Here is a 21,264-nt window from a genome sequence, read left to right on the forward strand (position 1 = left end):
GACTCCAGATCTCTTTTCATGTGTTCTGACTCCAGTTTCATAGCAGGCATTGAAAACAGCAAACCAATCTGGTTAGTTGATAAGCTAGACTGATTGTCCACTCTCACAACCCAAAGTTGAATCTAAAGATATTACCCACAGCTGTCCATGAAAACTACCCTGGAAATCAGGGAGAGAAGAATGGATAACTGACTTGTCTTCCCAGTGTGTATGTAATCCTAAGAAGGCTCAATACACTCTGACCATGGTCAGGTTTGGTACTTAACTCTGTAGGGAAGTTTATGGGCATTATGACATTTTCCCACCATCCCTCCCTGCCCAACAATCCCTTGGAGACTCGAGGTCTGACAGGACCACTCACAGAGTAACTCCAGGATGGTTGGGAAGATGTGAGGCTGTTTCAATAAGGACCAGCACCTGCCAGTCTGCACTGATGAAATTCTGTGGCGAGACACCCACCAAACTTGAAGCACTAGTTTAATAAAGATGTTGGATAGAAGTGTAATGCTTTTCTGAAGGCAGCCTTAAGCAGCCATATTCAGGGGACACTGGGTATGTCCCATGCTGGAAGAAACTGGCCTTATCCTAACAGGAATATTTAGGCTGAGGTAACCAGGCCTCTGTTACAGAAGATGTGAATGAGAGAAAGAAATAACCCTGAGGTTGTTTCTGGGTGCCTGAGCAAGATGTTCTCCCTTGTGCTTTTACTGCCTTAGAAGGTTCAAAGCAGACACAAAGTAGGGGGCTCTGAGACCTGGATTCAAGAGGACAAATGTCATTGCAATGCTTGGATCTAGATTTTCACACACAAAAATGGACAGTTTTATGGTCTCTCCTCCACTGGATGGGTCTGAATGTCGGTACCCTCTTAGAAGAGGAAGTTAAAGCCATAATTGAATCTGTGATTGTTCCAAAGAAGAAATTAATAAACCCAGTACTTAGGGGTAGAAACAGCTCTAGAATAAAAACTCCCATCTGTCTGATGGAATTTGGTATAGACAAACCACTTGAGGAAAGAGTTAAGTATCTGTATAAGACTTTAGAGGACATCAATTGCTCCTATGATTGAAGGAGACCCTAAATATTCCAGAGGAGGCACCCAGAAGAAGAGGATCTGTGTAGAAGACATAGTGTAGAAGACACAGTGAGCTATCAAATTAAGCTGGGAATAGACCTGGAAAAAGGAAAAACTACTCATGGGCCTTGAAGGTTGTATGGTGACCCCAAACTTTCCTACTTCTCCCTCAAGAAAAGGAGTAATTGAGGGAGAAGAAAGAGCAGTCAGAGGACAGAAAACTGAATTAAATTTCTCACCTCCTTGTCCTCTAGCTTCTTTTCCTTACCTGGATTTAGCAAAAGAGCTTGAAAAGTGGTGAGGCTGCTCAGCTGAGCAGAAACAAATGCACCTCCCGAGTGATAGGCAACAACTGGTAAGGATTTGCAACAATATTCTCATATCCAAGAACAGGGGCCTCTAAAAAGACATCCAATAGTTTTTTAAGAACAAATGTAGAGTGGCAAAATGGTGTTACCTCCAGCCAACTTTAAATTATATATGCTAGTTACTCAATCCTACTGGATTTACTAAGTAATTTTGAGAAACAATATTTGAGGGGCTGCATTAATTGGACTGGAAGGCCATTTTCCCTCTTTAAAGACCATTACAGTTATAGCCTTAAATGCCATTCCATTTAAATGTTATAATGTTTCACAATCATGTATTTAAACACAGAAATCTGTTTATTTACCCAAACAAAACAGAGGAAATGATTCCAGCCCTCAGGTTTTGAATTCTCATTTAAATATGTGAACATGAGTCCACAACTTAGAGATGTTTGTGTATCTATGTACCTCCAAAATACTCATATTTCATAGGCTTTTTCACATTAATATTCACCAACAGTATCACAAAAGTTCTTTTTCTTTTACATAACTGTAAGCAACAGTAATTCTAGAAACACTAGAGAAAAAAAAGCATAGCAATGTCCACAGTTACAAGAAAAAGTGCACATTACTTGGTCACAATCACAGTCATTACTTGGAAAACTATATGTAACAAGTAGATATAAAATATCACTGATGCCTTAAACTCATTGTCAAAAACGGAATTACATAAAATTTTGTACATGAAATAAGGCAAATTTAGGAATGCACAAGAAACTTGTTATTCAACAAAAGCTAAACAACAGAACAGATAGTACAATAAGCATAAACTAAAGTACCTTTTTCTATATACTTAAAAAGAAGCCTGCCATAGTGCACAAAGAAAACACCATTAATGTGTAATCAATATTATAAAATAAGAAATAGAGGGGTTGGGAAGAGTGGGGAAGGGGAGAGAAGAGTTTTATTATAGTTGCAGCTGCATCGACTTACAGTTTTGTACAGGTTTTAGCTAGGCCTGGGAATTATACAAATTATACCAGAAGTGTCAATGACCTTCCTTGTTAAGAATTTTGTTTAAATTAAGGAAAAAAAATAAATACACACAAGAGTGCAAATTTTCAGATTGTCACTTGCAACCTCTTAACATTCATCATCTACATCCAATCACAACTAGAGGGACTTGTATAAGACAGCAGCAGTGATCATGGAGTCAGATGAGCTCACCATAAGAAATCAAATCATCTTTTTTTTTTTCTCAACGATATGTCTTTTTTAAAAAACGCTCAACTCTTTATTAATTGCTAATAAAGCTGCAATATATTACAGAATGGAGTTGAGAATGGCATGAATGCAGGAAATGCATACTTCCTTTGGAAGGTATTCCATAGATGACAATTTACAGTACACAGGGGAGGAAATTATCCAGCATCAAGAATTACTCGTTGTAGAAAGAATATGAAGTTGGGGAGAAGGGCACAGCCAGGGATTCAAGAGAGGAAGGGGGGACTTAAAATAGCTCCTCAAAACATTTTCAGGACCAGTGAAAAAGTTTACCAAAGTAAAAATGAAAAATCTTGAATGAAAACAAAAATCTTTTGTTTCGTTTTTTATAAAAATTACATTTTTTTAAAATACAAGATCCTTTTAATTGCAATTGTGCCCTGTAGCAACAGGACATTTGGCAATGTTTTGCCATATACTGCAGCTTTAAGTCCAATGAGTCAGTATCACATTCCACTAATATTGCACTTGGATCTTGAACCACTTGTTTTAAAAAACCATCACAGCATCTTCTGTTTCCTTCACTTGTTAGAATGAGTTAATTTCTAGCCACTTTTTCGATATTTATGCTGACACACTAAAACAAAAGCAATAGCCTGGACACAGTAAAGTACCTCGGAAACACCAGAGGTCGAAGTTCACTTGAAGCACCTTAACACATCACTTTATGGATCAAGAACAGTGTGGCATTATGGTAATTAACTCTCCTAAAAGACTGTGCAGTAACTGAAGTGTGTGCTCTGGGAAATCAAAATGTCATTAGTGGAAATTCTGAGATAAGACCAGGCCGGTGTGAAGGTCGCGTGACTCAGTTCTGCTGCAAAATAAGGTTTTCCAGTTCATCCGCAGAGCGCAACAAAAACGCGGCGGATTCCCGGTACCCTGCCACGAGCTGCCTCACTGCGTTTATCTCGGTGGGACTCAGCTGGGGTCTGGAGCTGGAGCTACTGGAGGATCCAGAGCTGCTTGCTAACTGCCTCTTCATACTGAGATCTGTTGGACCTGCAGACAGCAAAGGGAAAGAAAAGAAGCTTCAGATCGGCTGCCAGAGACGTTTCAGAGGTTTGTAGATACAAATGCAGAGCAGTAGGACCTGCTCACAGCTGAGTGCAAGCAGCAGAAATAAGCCATAATTGTTCTGTTACCAGTCGCCTTGACAGGAACCACAGCCATTTATATTTATGTATCACAGACCCCACTTACAGAACATGAGGGGCAAGTCCACTGCCAGCAGAAAATTACCCTCCAGGGGCATATTCCAACAGTGTGAGCCACTTGCACCCCAAACGCTGCCCTGGGATCTGACGATGGTGATCAGGCAGAAGGCTCATCTCCTGTGCTTCCCCAGCTCCAGCTGCCATGGTGGACTTCATGGCAATATGCACACTTGCAATTTTTATCACAAAAAATCCAACTTATGTTCTCTAGACAGCTATTTTCACATTTTATGCTTCAATCAGCATGTGGCCAGATTGAATCCCTTGCAGACGTAGATAAATGGTCATCCACATGACTTGCCTGATGCTGTCTGATCACTTACATAAATAGCTGCTCATGAATGAGATTAGGCTGGTGACAATCTGGCTGCCACAGTGAGGAGCACACTGTCATCTGTGAGGGCTGCATACAGCTGGCAACACATTGCAAGGATCTTGTAAGGACAGAACACTGACAAGAGATTCTGCAGCAATCACCATGCTGTTGTATTGGCAGCTCACAGCAATATGCTTAGCACTTTTCTTCAAAAAATATTCTCAAAACCATGGAATGCTCAGGAATGCTGTCTTCATATGGAAGACAGCATTCCTGAGGGCAGTCGGCAGGCTACTGTGATTGGCAAAACATCTGCCATCATGAACTTCGTCTTTGTGTGGAATTTCCCTGGCTATTTAATCAGTTATTAACCAGCTAAGATGCATGGTGCTTTAATGAAGTGTTTAAAATTTCCATTTAACACTTTTTTTTTTTCTTACTGGAGTGTAAATTTGGACAGGTAGAATTGGACTGAGGACTTTTTTGAGCATATATAGAAGGATATAGATGGCAACTATACCTATTAAGCAAATCTGGGGAATATTGCTCTCTCATTTTGGCAGTGTAGGAAATCTATACTTCCAGCAGGCAGAAAATCAGACTAGCCTGACCCTAATCTTAATACTCTCCTGGAAATTGGGATCAAGATATCCAAAGCAATGTATTTTGCTTTCCTACGAGAAAAATGTCACTCCTCAATTTGATCAGTACAATATATGTCAATGCCAAGATTTTCCAGCAAAGACTGGAATAATTTTAAAATTTAGCATGCTCAACTGCAGAACACAGAACACACCAATTCATACTGTGGAGGTTCCCCTAAATAATCCCACAAAATTTATAAGATTCAAAAACACAGACTCATAATCATAAGCACTATGAAGAGATGCCTGATTTTCAGAAGCTGAAGATCTGGTCATAAACCTTATTTAACTTTCTTTCTTATACACCTGTGCAGAGGTACAGGTGAGACCACAAAAAATGTGGAGATTGCCATGTCCCTACAAAAACTGAAGTTAATGAAAAACCTCCCCTTGAGTAAATAAAAGCAGAGCTGGGACAATGAAAAGAAACTACTCAAACTGAAAGAGTCCTATTAGATCTGATTTCCTACCACACAACTAGCATGAGCAGCACTTAGCCTTACAACTTGTGTTACCTGGTTTTACACCAGTATAAATGAACTGACTTTTAAATGACTTCCAGTGTACAGAGGATAAATTAAGCATAATTAGCTCTGTGAATTTGTTTGTTGTGACCACATGCTGTTGGAAAATGATGACTGTGAAGAAGTTCAGAGGATATTTTTAAATAAAATCTTAACCCAGCACAGGGAAGAATGGTATATCAATCATAATGCCAGCTGGGCTGAATGCTTCCAGGCAGTCATTAAAGACTTCTACATTTATTGAGGCAGAAGTGCAAAAGCTTCCACTGACACATTGAGGCCATTGTGATCCATATGAACCTACTTTAACTTTTATGTTCTTTCCTTGAGTTTCATTCATGTCACTGCCAAACACACACACACACACACACACACACACACACACACACACACACAAAATATCTGGCAGAACAGAGCTTCTGCAGCAGATCATTTCATTTTATGAAATCTTAACTGAAGGGCTTTTCTCATTGCTAATCCAGATTTTAAGTGACAGAATAGGATATCAGTTTATGTCACTCATAAATAAAATACACATGGAAATGTGCTTGGTCCTACCTCTCAGGTTTTCCTTACACAAACTGATGGTGCACTGCTCTGAAGGGAAAACTAGAGGACTAGAGGAAAACTAGATATCTGGAGAGGACCAGATATCCATCATGCACAAACCAGTGTATAAATCCTCACAAGTCTATAGGGTCACAGTTATTTACATAGTCTGAAGACCTGGCTGGCTCTGTATTCCTACATGTCTGAATTAACTTTCATGAAGAAAGTTCTTTAATTCTTCAGAATATTTATCTTTGCATCCTGAAGGTACTGGAAAAAGCCGGAGGCAGTCTTCATACACAAGGAATAACCACAGCCCAAAAATCCTCTCGGTCTGGGAGATTTCTGTTATGTCAGAGCTCTTGAATACAAAGAAAATAAGATATCTCAAATTTTAATGTACACAGCTCCTTCAAACTACTTGGTGGGTTTATTATTTATTTTTTTTTACTTACCAGGAAAATGGGATTTTACTTCACTCCCCAATTCCTGCCTTGTACTTAACAACTCCCATTGCTGTCCTCCTTCCCCCTCAAAAAAAAACCCTCTGAGAAAAACCCAGAGGAATACACACAGAGAGAAAAGTTTCATAGCTATGATTTTGGGACACTGAGAACACCCATGCCTTTTCAGGAAGGGAAGCTGCCAGACAACTGCACAGAAAAAAAAATCCAATGCTTCATGTGGAGATAAGGATTCTAGCTCCTTTAATTACATTACGTGACCCCTCCATCTCACTTCTAAAGCTTACCTATGACAGCCCAAGCTCTATCTCTGGGAGAACACCTCACTCAGAGATTAGTCCCAGGATGTGTTATATTGGTCTCAGCTTTTAATAGCTATGATAGACACTCACAGGCAGTAATAGAGATTCTCAAAGGTGGGCTAGGCTGCTAAATAACTAAAATATTTTAACTTATTTGTAGCTTCATCAGTCATACCTGGTCATTTAAAAACTAAGGAATAAGTGCAACACATAACTGCATTCTTGTACTGTAGATTTTTCTCATGTGATTTCATGCAAATCAGCTACTGAAACATGGAAACGTAAACCTTATTCACACCTACCATATCTCCTTAATCAGAAAAATAAATCACGGCTATTTTGAAGGCTTAAAATAGCTGGTTAAGGACACTTTATGTCCATCTATATCCAGAAGCCATCATGACAGGTTACTAAATCTGGAAAAAGCTGAACAGCTTCACCACTATGTCTTTTAATAACTCTTTACTATTTCTTTAGTCTATTTAACTTCATTTATTAAGATGCCAGTCCTCACAGGAACGAGAAAGTGTATATTTGTAAAGACAGAAATCTGAATATTTTTGCAATGAATTTGGAAGTGTCAGGTTCCTCCAACATGTTACTGCACATTTTAGCATACTGCTTCCTATTCTGGAGTACTTCAGGACTATTAAAAATCTTGGTTGCAAACATTATTATCAGGTTCCACAATGTCTGCTGAGCAAGCAAAGATTAAGCATATATCACAGAGATTAAGACACGAGACTTATTTCCATTTTTTTCTTTCTCTTACTGCCATAACATGAAATTGTCACCTTCTATGTTTCTGTAACAGCACAACATTCTCACAAGCAGTGGATTAAACAAAGTTGAGACAAACCCTTTCTTTTATACTCTTTCAGAAGACTAAACACAGATTGTTCATCTGCCTCTTTTTTAGGCCACCTGATTGACACTTTAACATGGGAATACTTTTGATTTACTATCTCTGTCCAGTTACATTGACCTAATTTCCCCTGTGAGGTGCAATTGTTCTTGTTGGAACCACATCAGGCTGAATATGAAAACTCTAAAAACCCACTCTTCATGTGCTAGACAAACATTCATCAAATTAGCTGCTAGAAATGCCTACCACTAAACACACTGTGGAACAAATGGCTTTTTTCTGTAAATTACAAGACTTTAATGGAACTAGTTACTGCCTCATGCACTACTCATTACCAACGTGATTTATATCTAATTCCAAAATATGGATCAGATGTAGATGTGTTGATACTGATTGCTTAGACACTACCAACTGTCTCAGCAAAATTCCCTTAAGAATTGTATGTTGTCACTGGGTAGCTACCAATCTTATAATTAACAACTACTGAGAGAATAATAAATGTGTCAGTGACTCTCAAAATGGTTATCACTATTGTAGATAATAATGTAAAATAAAAAATAATTTTTAAAAGTGTTATGTAGTGCTTAAGCATCTACATTTTTTAATAGTTAAGCAACCTTTTTCAGCAGTGATAATGCAAAAAGCAGTGACACTTATTTAGAGAAAAATACATTTGCCCATACTTTGAAATCTCTTGTGTGTAACTTTTCTATGGCACATTTTCTCCTCTTCACTTTTTTCCTCATGAATGGCTTTAGGGGAGAGGTTTGACTGAAAAACTTATATACTGCAATAAAACAAAATAGAAAAGAATTTATCAAAGTATGCTACCTTTTCTTTCTGAATCAGATGTATTTATTGTAATAAGAATGCTTTACTGTGATTTTATGTATCTGTCAATGTTTCTTTTCCTCCTGCCTTCAAACATAGAGCAGATGTGCCTAAAAGTATTGCTTCAAGTGCCAGGAGAAATCAAGAAAACTGGGACTGATGAATTGGACCTTTTAAGCTCCTTTCTCTCTTCTACACCTCTCCCTCTGGAAGACACATCTTCTGCTACTTTAGACAGCAGGGAAAAAATGCTGTCTTGCCTGAGGAAAGTGATATGAAAAACTCAGAAATGCCTACAGCCATCATTCATTTTCAGTGATCAGGAAACACAGTGGTCTGGGATTAAATGATTATATGAGATCCTCCCTATCCACCACAGGAGATTAATGATGTGGTGTATACTGTGTTGCCTTAACAGTTGTCACCTCAGCTTTGTGCAGAGGTAGGAAAGTCAGATTCTGCCCAGTACATTCCATTTCCATCCCTTTGGTGGGAATGGAGTAGTACTTGCCTGTGCCACATACCTGACAATTTGAAGAGGATGAGGAAGGAGGAAGAGGAATGTAGGGAAGGTCTTAACAGAAAATTCAGCCAGCATTTTCCAGCAAGAAGTTCCCCTTTGCCAAAATACAGGTCAAAACATTTAACTTCTCCCAACCCCACCTTTTGGGTTTTCAAATGGGATTAAACACACTGTCCCAGGTTCCTACATCTATCACTTTTGATCTGTTTCTTCATGCTCCAGGCTCTGTGTTAGAGACAAACTGTGTTCTCTTTCCCCTTTCTCCACTTTGATGTCATCAGGGTAGCACTGAGAACACAAAACTGAGCAAGAATAGAGGTATAAAGAAGACCTGGAGAGAGGAACCACAGCAAAAATCCCATTTAACTAGTACATTCTGGCAAGCCAACCTGTGAATAACCCACTTAGCACCTTAAAAACTAGCTACATATTGGATATTCTCATCTGTTGGGGTTTTTTCCCCCTAGTTTGCCACCAAGAATATCACCAAGTTCATCACCACCATCAATCACGCAAGTGCCAAGATTTTACAGAAGGTTACATCGTGAACAAATATTTAGAGGTGGAAACGAGGTGCCCTCCTTCCCTGCTATCTCATGAGCAAGTGGACAAGAGTGCTCAGTACTCCTCTCCCTGCTGCAGATCAGCATGGTCGTGCTGGTCCTTGGAGGTCAGCAGCACCTGCCCTGGGAGGTTCCCCCAGCTACCCCCCTGTCTCCAGCAGGGCTGCAGCATCTGCAGGACCAGGATGCAAAGGACCAGGAAGGCAGACTGGCACATGTAGGAGGCCTGGCTAAAGCAGGGAAGAGCTGGGAGGGCACAGCCTCTGGAAGGACCAGCAGGGAGGGGTGAGCAGTATGGGGGAAGTCCCTGAGCCACCAGCTGGGCCATCATGGTCTGCAGGCCTGCCCATGGGAGAGGAGGCTGAAAGAGAATCCTGCCAGGATCTTGCCAGGCTCTGCCATGGTGTGAACATAATGGAATTCAGCCAAAGAACTCACCTGAGCTGGAAGGGGACTGGACGTTCGTGGTGCCTGGGATGCAGTGCTGAGTTGTGGCTGTGGTGGAGGTAGGCTGCAGATCTGGGGAGAGAAATGGAGACACAACACTTTGTCTTACTGTGACATGAGGGCATATCCTGCATGGCCAGCCCAACACTGAGTCTGAAATACCCTCTTTTTACACACACACACAAAAGGAACTGACTGACATTTCTGGCTAGAAAACCAGACAATGGTGCAGAAAAAAGTTCTAAATCACCTCCAGGCAACCCAGCTATGGCAGCAGAAACACATTGCACACTCTTATAGAAAATGGACTTCAGGAAATGAAGCAACTGCAAAGACCACGGCTCCAAGGAGCCCAACATGACTTCAGAGAGTGCTGACAGTCATCAGGAGAGGGCAGACAGCAGCCCCCTGGCCTGAAATACATGGGGAGACAAGCCAATCCCACTGCCTCAGGAGACGCCCAGGCTACATGCAGGGACTTCAACAGCTCCTGGTGGTATCAAGAGCTTTTCCTCTCAACATTATCTCCTGTCCTCACCCTCCTGCCCTCAAGCTGGACTCTTTTCTGAGCTCAGTCCAGGAATGATAGAAGGAGGACTGTCGCAGACATTTTTTCACAGAAATCCTTTCTTTGGGATCTGTGCATCTTCTGGGAAGCAAGGGCCCCAGAAGAAGAATGTAAACAATTGTTATCAGCTGCTGTGAAATGCAATAGGATGCACCTGTGATTGGTTCATGTTCCATGTGTACAGTTGGGGGCCAATCACAGGAGCAGGCTCGGAAGAAGATTCCCTGGACACAGAACTTTGTTTTAGATTCTTTCTTTTCTATTCGTAGCTTAGCAAGCCTCTGCAACTTCTCATTTTATTCCTATTAGTATAGTAATAATGTATTATATATCATATATCAATAAATCCAGCCTTCTGATCATCAAACAAGATTCTTGTCCTTCTCTCACCCCAGTGACCTCCTCGGGTCGCTGTAATAGAGGACAGCTGAAGCTTTTGTGGCTGGCTAAGAGCTGGCAGACAAATTCTGCATTCACAGAGCTATTGCACCTTGGAGATTCTCCATTCAGCTCTGTAACAGGAACAGAGGAGCTGTGGAAATCCACCCTTCTCAAAGAGTAGCTCTCCTTTACCATTTAAACAAATCAAATACAACATGACCAAAGGCTTCTCCCCAGCCCATGTAGAGGCTGACAGAGACTCTGTCAGCCCACAGATTGCTTGGTGAATATTTCCAGCCAAGCTGGATTGGCCTAAAATGTTTAAAAGTAGGGGGAAAGGACACCTTGGTGCTGTAAGACCAAGCCTTTTTCTTCTGTGCTTTTTTGCCCGCCCATAATAAGGAGGGGTCATTGAACAAGCTGCTACATTCTGTTTGCTCATATTGAGCAGTTTCATGAAGGCTTGCCCCATGCAGTTGTGTGAGGAGCTAATTATGGCTCTGTAATTAGCCATGTGGAAGGACTGACCTCCCCATGAGGAGGGAAGCATTGCAACAGCAGGCAGAGAGAGGTCCCTGAGTCTGAGCCACCAAACAGTTGGGCGAACAGACAGCCACGTCTGTAAGGTCAGAGTAGGGGTGAACTTTATATGGAGGAAATAGCCAAATTAAATGAGTCACAGAATACAAAATACATACATCAGCTGGACTACTAGACAGAGAGTTAATTGGACATTAATTATTATATTACTGTGGGGGAAGGTCCAGAAATAGGTAATCAAGCAGTAAGTTTTAGATAGCTATTGCTGCTATTGCAACTTCTTTTTTTTCTGTTTTAGCGGACACAAAAAACCCGACCTTATTTGTTTATACCCGCATTCTGACTGGGGTGCCTATTTGTTTTTACCCTAGGAGAACATCTGTAAATGTGACAAGAACATTTGATAGGTTACTATATTGAAAAGGAATTGCATTTCTAAATTAGTTCTTCACTCCTGAAAACAATTCACAAGTAAATATCCTGTTCTCCAGAGAAGTGTGTCATTAACCATTTTAACAGCCTTGCATATGTTTGGAACAAGAATCCTTGAAACAGTGTAATGATTGCAAACAAGGGTCCTATGAGGCCTGTCAGGAGGGCAGCGGTTACCTCTGTCAGCTGCAACTCCAACCACTCCTCTTGTCTACCAATGAACACATCATTGAGGACTGACAGATCTCACTGGCCTCAGAGTCCTCCCACTTCTCCTGTGGGGAAACCAGCTACCAGAGCCAGAGCAATTTACCCTTAATATCTGAGAGATAATGAGGTTGGCTCCTCATTGGTTTTGCCTCAATGAGACTGAGGAATGGACAGAGTTGCCTTTCCACAACTTTCCTAATGATCTTCCTGATATGGCAAGTGGATCACAAATCACCAACCTAACTAGACTGTCAGCATCAACAACTGGTTTCCAAGTCCTGGCACACAAAGACCTCTGGTTTCCAGAGCTTACGTACGTTGACTCGCGTAGGATCCCTGTGGAGAAGATGGGCACCTTGGCACAACCTTCCAACTGTGCAACCATATGGGAGAAGTGCAATGGCTTACTGGTTTTTCAAAATAAAAGGACATACAGCCAAAATTGTCCAGTGAAAGTAGGGAAAGGCAAGGAAGAAGAAATGTTTGAGCGTATGTCTGTATAAAAACCTCTCTTGAGCTTTAATTGTGAAAAAAACACTGGAGTCCTCTGTGTTAAAGGCACAAAGAAGATGTGGCTTCTAATCAGAATGCAAGACAAATTGATGGCTAAAAATGCGTGTGGTTGGATGTTGGGTAGTGCTGCCTATTGTCTGCTCCCAACAAACCTCTCCTGTGATGCTACAGATGGCATTTAATTTGTACATAATTTTTTAAAATTGCATGCTGAAGCGGCATAGAATACTTTTGCCTAAACCCTGCAAGTCACTGCAAAATGGGAGTTATGAAAATGGATCCTCTTACAAGAAGTTTGAAGGGAAAAACAAGTACACAAAACAGTTGTGATTCCTCACAGTTTAAGATTATATAAGCCAGGACAATATTGACGGCTTTTGCTGACAAATAACACATGGGGAACTTAATCCTCCTCTTAGATGGGCAAAAGAGCAAAAGCCAACTGTTTTCAGTGGGAACTGGTTCAGATCCTCTCTGGGCATAATGTAAAAGACAATTTTAAAGTTCTTGTGCATTTTCACAAACAAACCCAGACTTCCACAGCTTGTCTTACTGTGATGAAAGTATTTGATCAGAGACCATATTCAGTGCCTCAGATGTGCTCTTCATGTGTATGGAAACAATTGTAATCATCATTCACACTGAGTCAAAGAGTTTTGACAACTAAAGTATTACGTATTTAAAGACTTTTGAAAACTTAGCACAAATCATCCACAGACCTTTGAGAATTCTGCAGGCAGGGGGTGAGGAAGAAGATGTGACTGAAGGTCCTCAGCACACCTCATTCCAACAACTCCTTGCAGGCTGCAGCCCTGGTAGCACTTTGAAAATTGCTGAGCATGCCGAATATAGAGGCTGTAGCTGAGCAATTATCATCTAGCCTAAGTCAGCTGCTCTATCTGAACTGGCACTCTGGCCTGCCAGACAGGGATTTCTCCATCCTCTGAGACTTTTCTTTAAATACAGTCCAGGGAGTCAATAAAACCTCAGGCTTCCAGAGGAATTGCATTTCTCTGACAGAGAGACAATACCCTTTTTATCAGAAGGGTATTGCTCTACATTTGTACAAAATCAATATGAGGGATAATTTCAAACAATACTACAATTTGCTTACATTTTTATGTTACAAAAGCATGCCAATGTAGGAAGAAAGGAATGTTGTCTAAATAAATGATACCACTTGTTTTTATTCAGAGGGACATACAACCTCATGGTGACATATTTACCTTATCATTTTTAGTGTAGGGTATAAATGAATATGCTGATTTCTCCTTTAACACTTGTTATGCCAGATCCTTATCTGCAGTAAATTAAAGTAGCTGGTGAGACCATGTGACAAATCTATGTCAATTCATTTGTGTTACACAATATGGAGTTGAGTGTTTTGAATCTAGAGCCAAAAATATACTAATAGCCTCCTTTTGTGCTCAGTGTAGGAGAGGACAGTAATGATAAGGTCCCATAAAGTTATGCAAACAGAGTGAAGATCTAACCTGGCATTTTTTTACTCAGCTTTGTTAGAGGCTTGTGGTTCAGTCTTGCCCTACTGTGTATTAATCCCTTGAAGCTGGAAAGAGACTAGCACGCAGAGAGCAAGGATTTTGCTCAGCAGTAGAGTTTACAGGATTGTGCTCCTGCTCATTATGTGATAACAGCCTGTGGCTATTGAACCCGATGGACTAGCTTTCTGTACAGCAGGGGGAAATACACATCAGCACATATACATACAGCCACAATTTGTGAGGAAACTCACCACTACTAGAAGCATCATTGAGGTTTAGCAGCCCACCTCCGAGCCCTCTGTAGCTATGGTAACTGTAGGTCCCGTTGCCGTTGATGTACAACACCTCCTGCGTGCTGGAAACAGCTGATGTTGAGTAAGTGACCTGGGCTGGCTCCTGTTTGCACTGCTTGTCAGCTGGAGCAGCCTCATCCTGCAAAAAACAAGAAAAGGTTTGGAATTATGGTTACATTTCACCTTGCATGTGAAGGTCTTTTTCATTAAGATTCTACATCTATTGCTTTTACAAATGTATAAAGCATGTTAAACAAGCACAGATATATTTCAGATTTACAAATATCAGCATAAAAGAAACAATGGAAATAAGCAAGAACACAGGTTTCCCAAAAATCTGAAAATATTCATTTATTTGTGCTCCACAAACCAGCCATACTGATTCTCAAAGGAGAACATGTACCCTCTCACCCTGAAGAGCTCTTCTTCAAAACTCAACTCTGTCCAGAATAGTGGGAAAGGACAAGAAACAGCCATTTCCTGAGTACTGGAGTGACTCTTACAAGTCAGAGAATCATATATTTCTTGATAAGATAAACCAATACAGAATGCCCCATCTACTTATTTGGATGTATCAGTCTCAGAAATGACAGAAGGAATAGAGGAATGGAATAAAACTGCATTCTTATGTTTGGAGAAGTTTAGGTGAGTGTCCTTCCACACAAAGGCCATAAAGTAAGGATGCCTTCACAAAAGTGACTTGAGTACTGTGGTTATCTGTGTAACAGCAGTGTCTGTACACCATGAGCTTCCTCAATGCTTTCTGTTTGCCTATTTTATGATTGTGCAATATTTAACAAAATTTAGCACCACAGCCCTTCAATTTTCCTTGAAAGGAGATGCTTCAGGTGAAAGTGTATTATTCCCCATCAGTACTTACTGTAACTACTGCTTAGAGTACCTCACTTCCATTCATGATCACAGAATGCCACAGTAGCAACTTTAGCAACAGTAGGTGAAATAAAGAAAAGCATCGAGAGAAGATTTAACCCATTTTAGTAGTTGGAAACAAGGAAAACTATCGCTGTGTGACTGCTCATCCTGCCATAGGGACCTCAGTGACACAAAATATGATTTAGTCTGTATGTATTTCAACATTTTCTTTGCTTCTTGAATTTTTTAGTTGGTTTTACTTTCTACTCTCCTCTAATCAAAATATATTTCAGTGTTTTCAAATAAAATGGTTTCAAATAAAATGGACCCATGGAAGTTTTGTTTTTAAAGGACCTTTTCAGAGTAGTTAACTGAAAAAAAAAAAAATATCTGCTAAAATTACCTCCCCTTTGTGTAGGATTTTTTGCTATTTTGCGCATATCTCCACTGCACAACTCTTTTATTGTTCATAAATATACCAAACTTATTAAGAATTCTATAAAATTTCTGAAACCTTTTTATAGTTTTTTCTTAGATCAAATAGTTCAAGCAGTGTTCACTCTCTGTGTTGAAGTAAAAAGGGCTGTGAATCCTGTATGCATTAAGAGCAATTGTTGGTTTCACTTCTCAAGAAGACACTATCAGCATCTCTTAGATGAAGACATCCTTGTCTTGCAGGTATTTATTGGTGAAAGAGACTTTCACCTGAAGAACAACTGAAAAAATTCAGGAGAAGGGATATATGTTATTAACAGAAATTCTAATATTTAATATGGAATGCTAATCCATTAGACAACTAATACCATAAACAATAAGAATGGAGCCTCTTGGGCAGTATTATGAGCTAAGGCAAATTTTTACATTTTTAAGAAAGCTGGCCAAAGTGGTCTCCTAAGCATTTCCTTAAGTAATAATAATCTTAAACAAACGGCCAGAATTGCAATGTATTTTTGCCAGGAATTCAACTTTAATAACACTTACTTTTTTATCTCCAAAGGTCATTGATATCTCTTATGAGAGAAAATATATTATTTTCTCAGAGAACAATCATAAGCTACACAGTAAAGTTATATCTTGGCAACATAGCTTAACTCATCGTCCAAAATTTTAACACTCTCAAGACTCAGATGTTCTGCCTCCTTATGTCTAAAACTGAATTATACTTCCTTCCATAGACTCACTCAGAGACTCATTTTTTTTCACAGAGCTCAACAGCAGAACTTCTGCAAAACCATCAAGGACTAAGCTGTGTTTAAGGGGCACAGTGCAAACAGGACTAACTCCTACAGCTGAGCAGAGTGTCTCAGGATTGGTGTCCTTATCCTCGCTGTCTGGAACCCACAGATTTGCTGTCCCTGATTTACATGTCCTCCAGAGCCTCTCTAGTGAGGGTACTGAAGCCCTAACTGGAAGTGTCTTGCAGAGCAGATGCACAGAGCTCCTGGCAAAGCCCAGAAGGCAGAGCCTGGCTGGAGGAGGCAGCAGGAGAGCTCGGTGCACCTCGGTGCACATCAGCCCACGTGTTTTGGAGCACAGGGACAAGAAGTGGGAGACCAGAGCTCTGGCTACTTGTCGCTGTGCATGGTGAAGAGGCGGAGAAATTGGGATGCAGGGTCTCAGCTGGCTGTGGTGAGGAGGGCCCTGAACTCAGAGCTGCCATCTCCTAGCAACCAGGCTCCAAGCAAAGCTGCGGTGGGAGTCGTGGCGGGAGCTGTGCCACTGCGCGGGAAGGAATGCACAATTCACAGCGCTACAGAGATTGCACACGAGAAGGGAGCATGACTCAGGCCCCCCTCAGAAGCGCTGCCCTGGGAGGCTCCCTTCCAGCTCCTCCCTCACACAAAATCCACAGGTGGTTTTGAGGTCAGAAAGCCAAGTCTGGAGCTGTGCTACTGAAGGGGGATCGTTGTACAGAACTGATCATAGCCCTACAAAACACTGTGACGTGCCAAGGAATGAGGCTTGAGGTGGAGTCTGGGCACTCCAGTGGGGAAGGAATTCTCAGGCAGGCTAAAGGAGTTGTGGATGATGCTGCAACCAGGGCTCCTGGTTCTGCATATGAACTCTAATCTCTTGGCCACTAGCAAAAGGAGGCTTCCTCTAAATATTACACATCTCTTTAAACAGCACACTGATCACCTGTCACTAAATGATGTATAAGTTGCCATACATTTGAGACACTAAATCTGATCCTTAATTTAGTGTTTACCTCAATCTTCATGACTCCAACTACATGCAGAAATAGGGCAGGATTTTTGTCAAGCTTTTTCTGAGCAGGCCCAAGCATCAGCCCTACTGGTAGGATTATGGACCATGAGCTTGATCCCAGGGGGTTAGATGTTGCCTCTCATACATTCCCCTGGAATTTAAGCATTTTTTTGGAAATGGTTTTTTTTTTTTAATGGTCAAATGGCAAAGTTGTGCCATTTTCCCTTGCAGCCATACCAAGGATAAAGAAGCCGGTCTCTCTTTTTCTTGGGGATGGAGAATATCAATATCATATTTATTTTGTATACCTGAGATTCATTCTTAATAGATTCATTGTCTTCATTCTTTTCACCTGAAATGCCTTTGATTTTAAACTAATGTAGAAAGTAAATATATTGTTGTTCCACTGAAAACAGACATCTTGGAAATATTCTGTGTTAGTTATTCAGCACCTCCTGTTTCTCCCTATATAATGTTTACACTGAAAAGGCTTATTTATTTAAATTTTTATTTTAAAAATACCTTGATTTCAAGACAATCATTAGCAATTAACAAACCATTTAGAGACATGTTTGACCTAACTACATGGAATATATACTGTTGTCATCATAATCATATGCTAAACTTTTGATGTATTAACTAAGCATTTTTAAACTATTTATAATTTGCCTTTAATAAGAAGAATGACCAAGGTGCAGATAAAACATCTGTTCATCTAGAATTTGACTCATACTATCTTAATTTAGTATATGCCAAAGGAAATAAATCATCCCTCTAACAATATTTCTCTTCTGTATTTATTTTGGAGGTGAAGACTTTTAAGTTTGAGCACATTACCTGCAAAATTATTGAAATCAGAATATGGAAAAATACTTTGTAGGTACAAAAGCATGCTAGAATAAAAACTTATCTGTTGGCTTGAAAAGAGGAAGCATGAGGTCCTTACTGTGATCCTCAACTTGATATATACCAGAGATATTTATGTCTCAGTTTTATGTCAAGGTCTGTACTGGGAGAACACTTTTTTTCCTCCACAAAAGAGGAGATAGAAAAAATATATTTGATTTTATTTTTAATCAGGGAAGCAATTTAGTAACCCTCTGAGGACAGTACATCCTAACAACATTTTCCATGAGCTGTTGCATAACCCGTATATTGAAGAAACCCTTTGCTCTGACTGATGCTCTGAGCAGCAAATGAATAGTTTACAGAGGAATCACTATCCACAGCAATATGATGTTGGTGCAGATTGTCAGGACTGTGGTACAAAGAGCAAGGCTCACTGGCACTTCCCAGCCTCTTGTTCCCCTCCCACACACAACTCTTTTAAAACAGTCTTCATAGAAGCATCTTTAGCAGTGTCACTGATCCCTTCTGTTCCCCATCTCCTTTACCACCTCCAAAATAACATAAAAAAAGCAATAATTTGTGAAAATCGAGAACCCTGGCAAATTTGTGCTACACTGAGTTTTGAACCCTTATACACACACATGTCAGAAATTCAGTGTACTCCAATTAAGAGAGAGCAGTACTATTGCCTTGGTTTCCTTGCTAGCAACAGGCATTGCTAAAACGTAAATGTAAATCCTGACAGGGAGTGTGTGTACAGATCAACTCACATGGCCAGTGCCAGCTCACCACAGGGCTAACAAAACTTCTACAAAAAGAGTATAAATAATAATATTCCAAAAATGCAAAGCTGGTGACATGCACAGAGCTACTGCTTTCAATAATGCAGTACTTGCCAGACTGACAAATCAACGACTCTGAGAATAACAGCTTTTAACTGCCCCTATGTCAGCATGATTTTTTTTTTCCTGTGAATTAGAAAAGAGACAGAAAGGCAAACACATTTTCACTTCATATTTCTTGATACTGCCGTTTTAAATAAGTTAAACTGAAAAATGTGGATTGCTTGTTGATCTTGTCAATAAATGCTTCTTTTAGAATACCACTTTGAGGTTAGGAAAGCTCAAATACAGATAAGTCTTCAAACAAATAGGCAAGCATATTTGCATATGGTCTTCTCCTTTTCCAGCATAGGAAAAAAAAATTCATTCACTTGTAAAAACAAAGCAGGCTTTACAATTTATTTTTTTTAGGTTTCAGTAGCTTATAATATGGTTTTAGAAGAAAGGAGATAAAGTTTCATATGTTTTTCTCATTTGAATCCCACTAACTTAATTCTACAATCAAAAGTAAAATAAATTGAAACATATGATAAAACCACATACCACTTTTCAAAGCATACTCAATTAATCCTTACAATACTCCTGATAGATAGGACTTTTATCCGTGCTTTTCAGATGGTGAGATTCTGCACCAAAGACAACCTTAAGCTAGAGTTACCTAATATGTAAAGTTCTTGAGTTCTGCAACCATAACAACATAAGAACTTTTCTTTGTGTAAATTAATTTTTAAAAACTCTGAAGTTTTTAACTGGGAACAAACTCAAAAGTTACATCACGAGACACCCTGCTATATGCACAGAGGATTGTGGGGCTGGGAGTTGTCTGCCCTGCTCAGCTTTTGCACAGAGAAGAAGCTGCCAGGGTAAGCAGCCATCACCGTCTGCATGAAGCAAGGTATTTAAAGGAGGATAAACCACAGGAAACCTGGCTCCCACCGAAGGGCCCAGAATCTGGCCCCTTCTTAGACACCAACCTGCTGTTGCCAGGACCAGATTGTGTACACCTTGTGCTCTGTCTTGGCAAAATCCCTGAGGATTTTTCTTCTCCAGTCTTGTCTTCTACCCTTCATCTCAGTTTCAATATTCTTGCCTAGCAAATCCTAATCTCTCCTCTCTAAATAAGTCTCTTGATTCCAGATACCTGAGCAGCTTCAACAACTCAAGGACTTTTTTACTTGTTTGTATTTAATTAGTGTTACAACCACTGATGGTTCCATTTGAGATTTTCTCTCTCTCTGCTCAGACTCCTATCAGTATCCTAATCCCAAAAATCTTGTCCCGTGGGGAGCAAAGTCAGGTTCCATAGTTAGCCAGAGCAGCTCCTGGTGTCAAGTCACATTATTTCTCATTAGTAGTATCTGATCCTCTTTCACCACCAGTTTAATCCACCTGGCCAGTTTCCATCCCACTGCCAACCTCAGCTTGCTCAACTTCTCATAATGTCACTTTCCCTTTGTCCCTTGCTTTCACTGCTCCTGTCACCCCTCACCAGGCTCCAGACCCAACACTTTTCTCCTCCCTTCTGCACTGAAATCAGAATTTAGCAAATAAAATACTTTGATTGTGTAAAGATGTGTATCCAGTGTTACATCCTTGGTATAAATGACATCATGTTGTCAAGAACAAACATAGAGCCTTTTTTTTTTTTTTAAGCAATGGTAAATATACTTAAGGATCAAACTCCCCTTACAGGATAAATTTTTTCTCGTTCTTGAAAATGGCTGTAATTATCTCTGAAAGAGTTCAACAGATGGAAGGCATAGAGAAGAGTAAATGTAATCCCTGTGGGCTGAAGGTCATGAAGCTATCATTGAACTGCACACCTAGTATTGTAATGGGAAATGTCAGGCAATCTTAATAAGTGACAATTCTACCAACTGCTTGGATGACACACATTGTTCTGACAGAATACTGGATCTTTTATTAGCTTTAATTACATTAAAGTAACTCTCTAGTGTTTAACCCAGCTTTTAATTTTATAGCTAATATCCTGGAAGCCCGGACAGCTAAACATTACTTTGGCATCACATAGTAGGCTAAATTTTCCCTTAATTCTGCAGTAAGGCTGTTGACTCAGTGTGCTTAGCAGTAGCGGAAATGGTATTTCTGCAAATGATGGATGTGAGTTTTCACTTCAGTTT

At 40.1% G+C, this 21,264-nt stretch overlaps 1 protein-coding gene across 2 annotated transcripts in view; it reads right to left on the reverse strand.

Moving 5' to 3' along the window:
- Positions 1 to 1,781: 1,781 nt before the first annotated feature.
- NOL4 (nucleolar protein 4) overlaps positions 1,782 to 21,264 on the reverse strand; it is a 186,519-nt gene continuing 167,036 nt past the window's right edge. The window contains exons 10-12 of one of the 2 annotated variants that reach the window (XM_058808774.1): positions 14,310 to 14,490; positions 9,904 to 9,984; positions 1,782 to 3,669 (exon numbers count right to left, since the gene is read on the reverse strand). In XM_058808774.1, the coding sequence (XP_058664757.1) occupies positions 3,476 to 3,669; positions 9,904 to 9,984; positions 14,310 to 14,490 (456 nt within the window). In that variant the 3' untranslated portion in view covers positions 1,782 to 3,475. The remainder of the gene's footprint in view (positions 3,670 to 9,903; positions 9,985 to 14,309; positions 14,491 to 21,264) is intronic. The other variant, XM_058808766.1, reaches the window with a different exon arrangement.

Source organism: Ammospiza caudacuta, chromosome 1 (assembly GCF_027887145.1).
Source record: "Ammospiza caudacuta isolate bAmmCau1 chromosome 1, bAmmCau1.pri, whole genome shotgun sequence".
Taxonomy (NCBI): Eukaryota; Metazoa; Chordata; class Aves; order Passeriformes; family Passerellidae; genus Ammospiza; species Ammospiza caudacuta.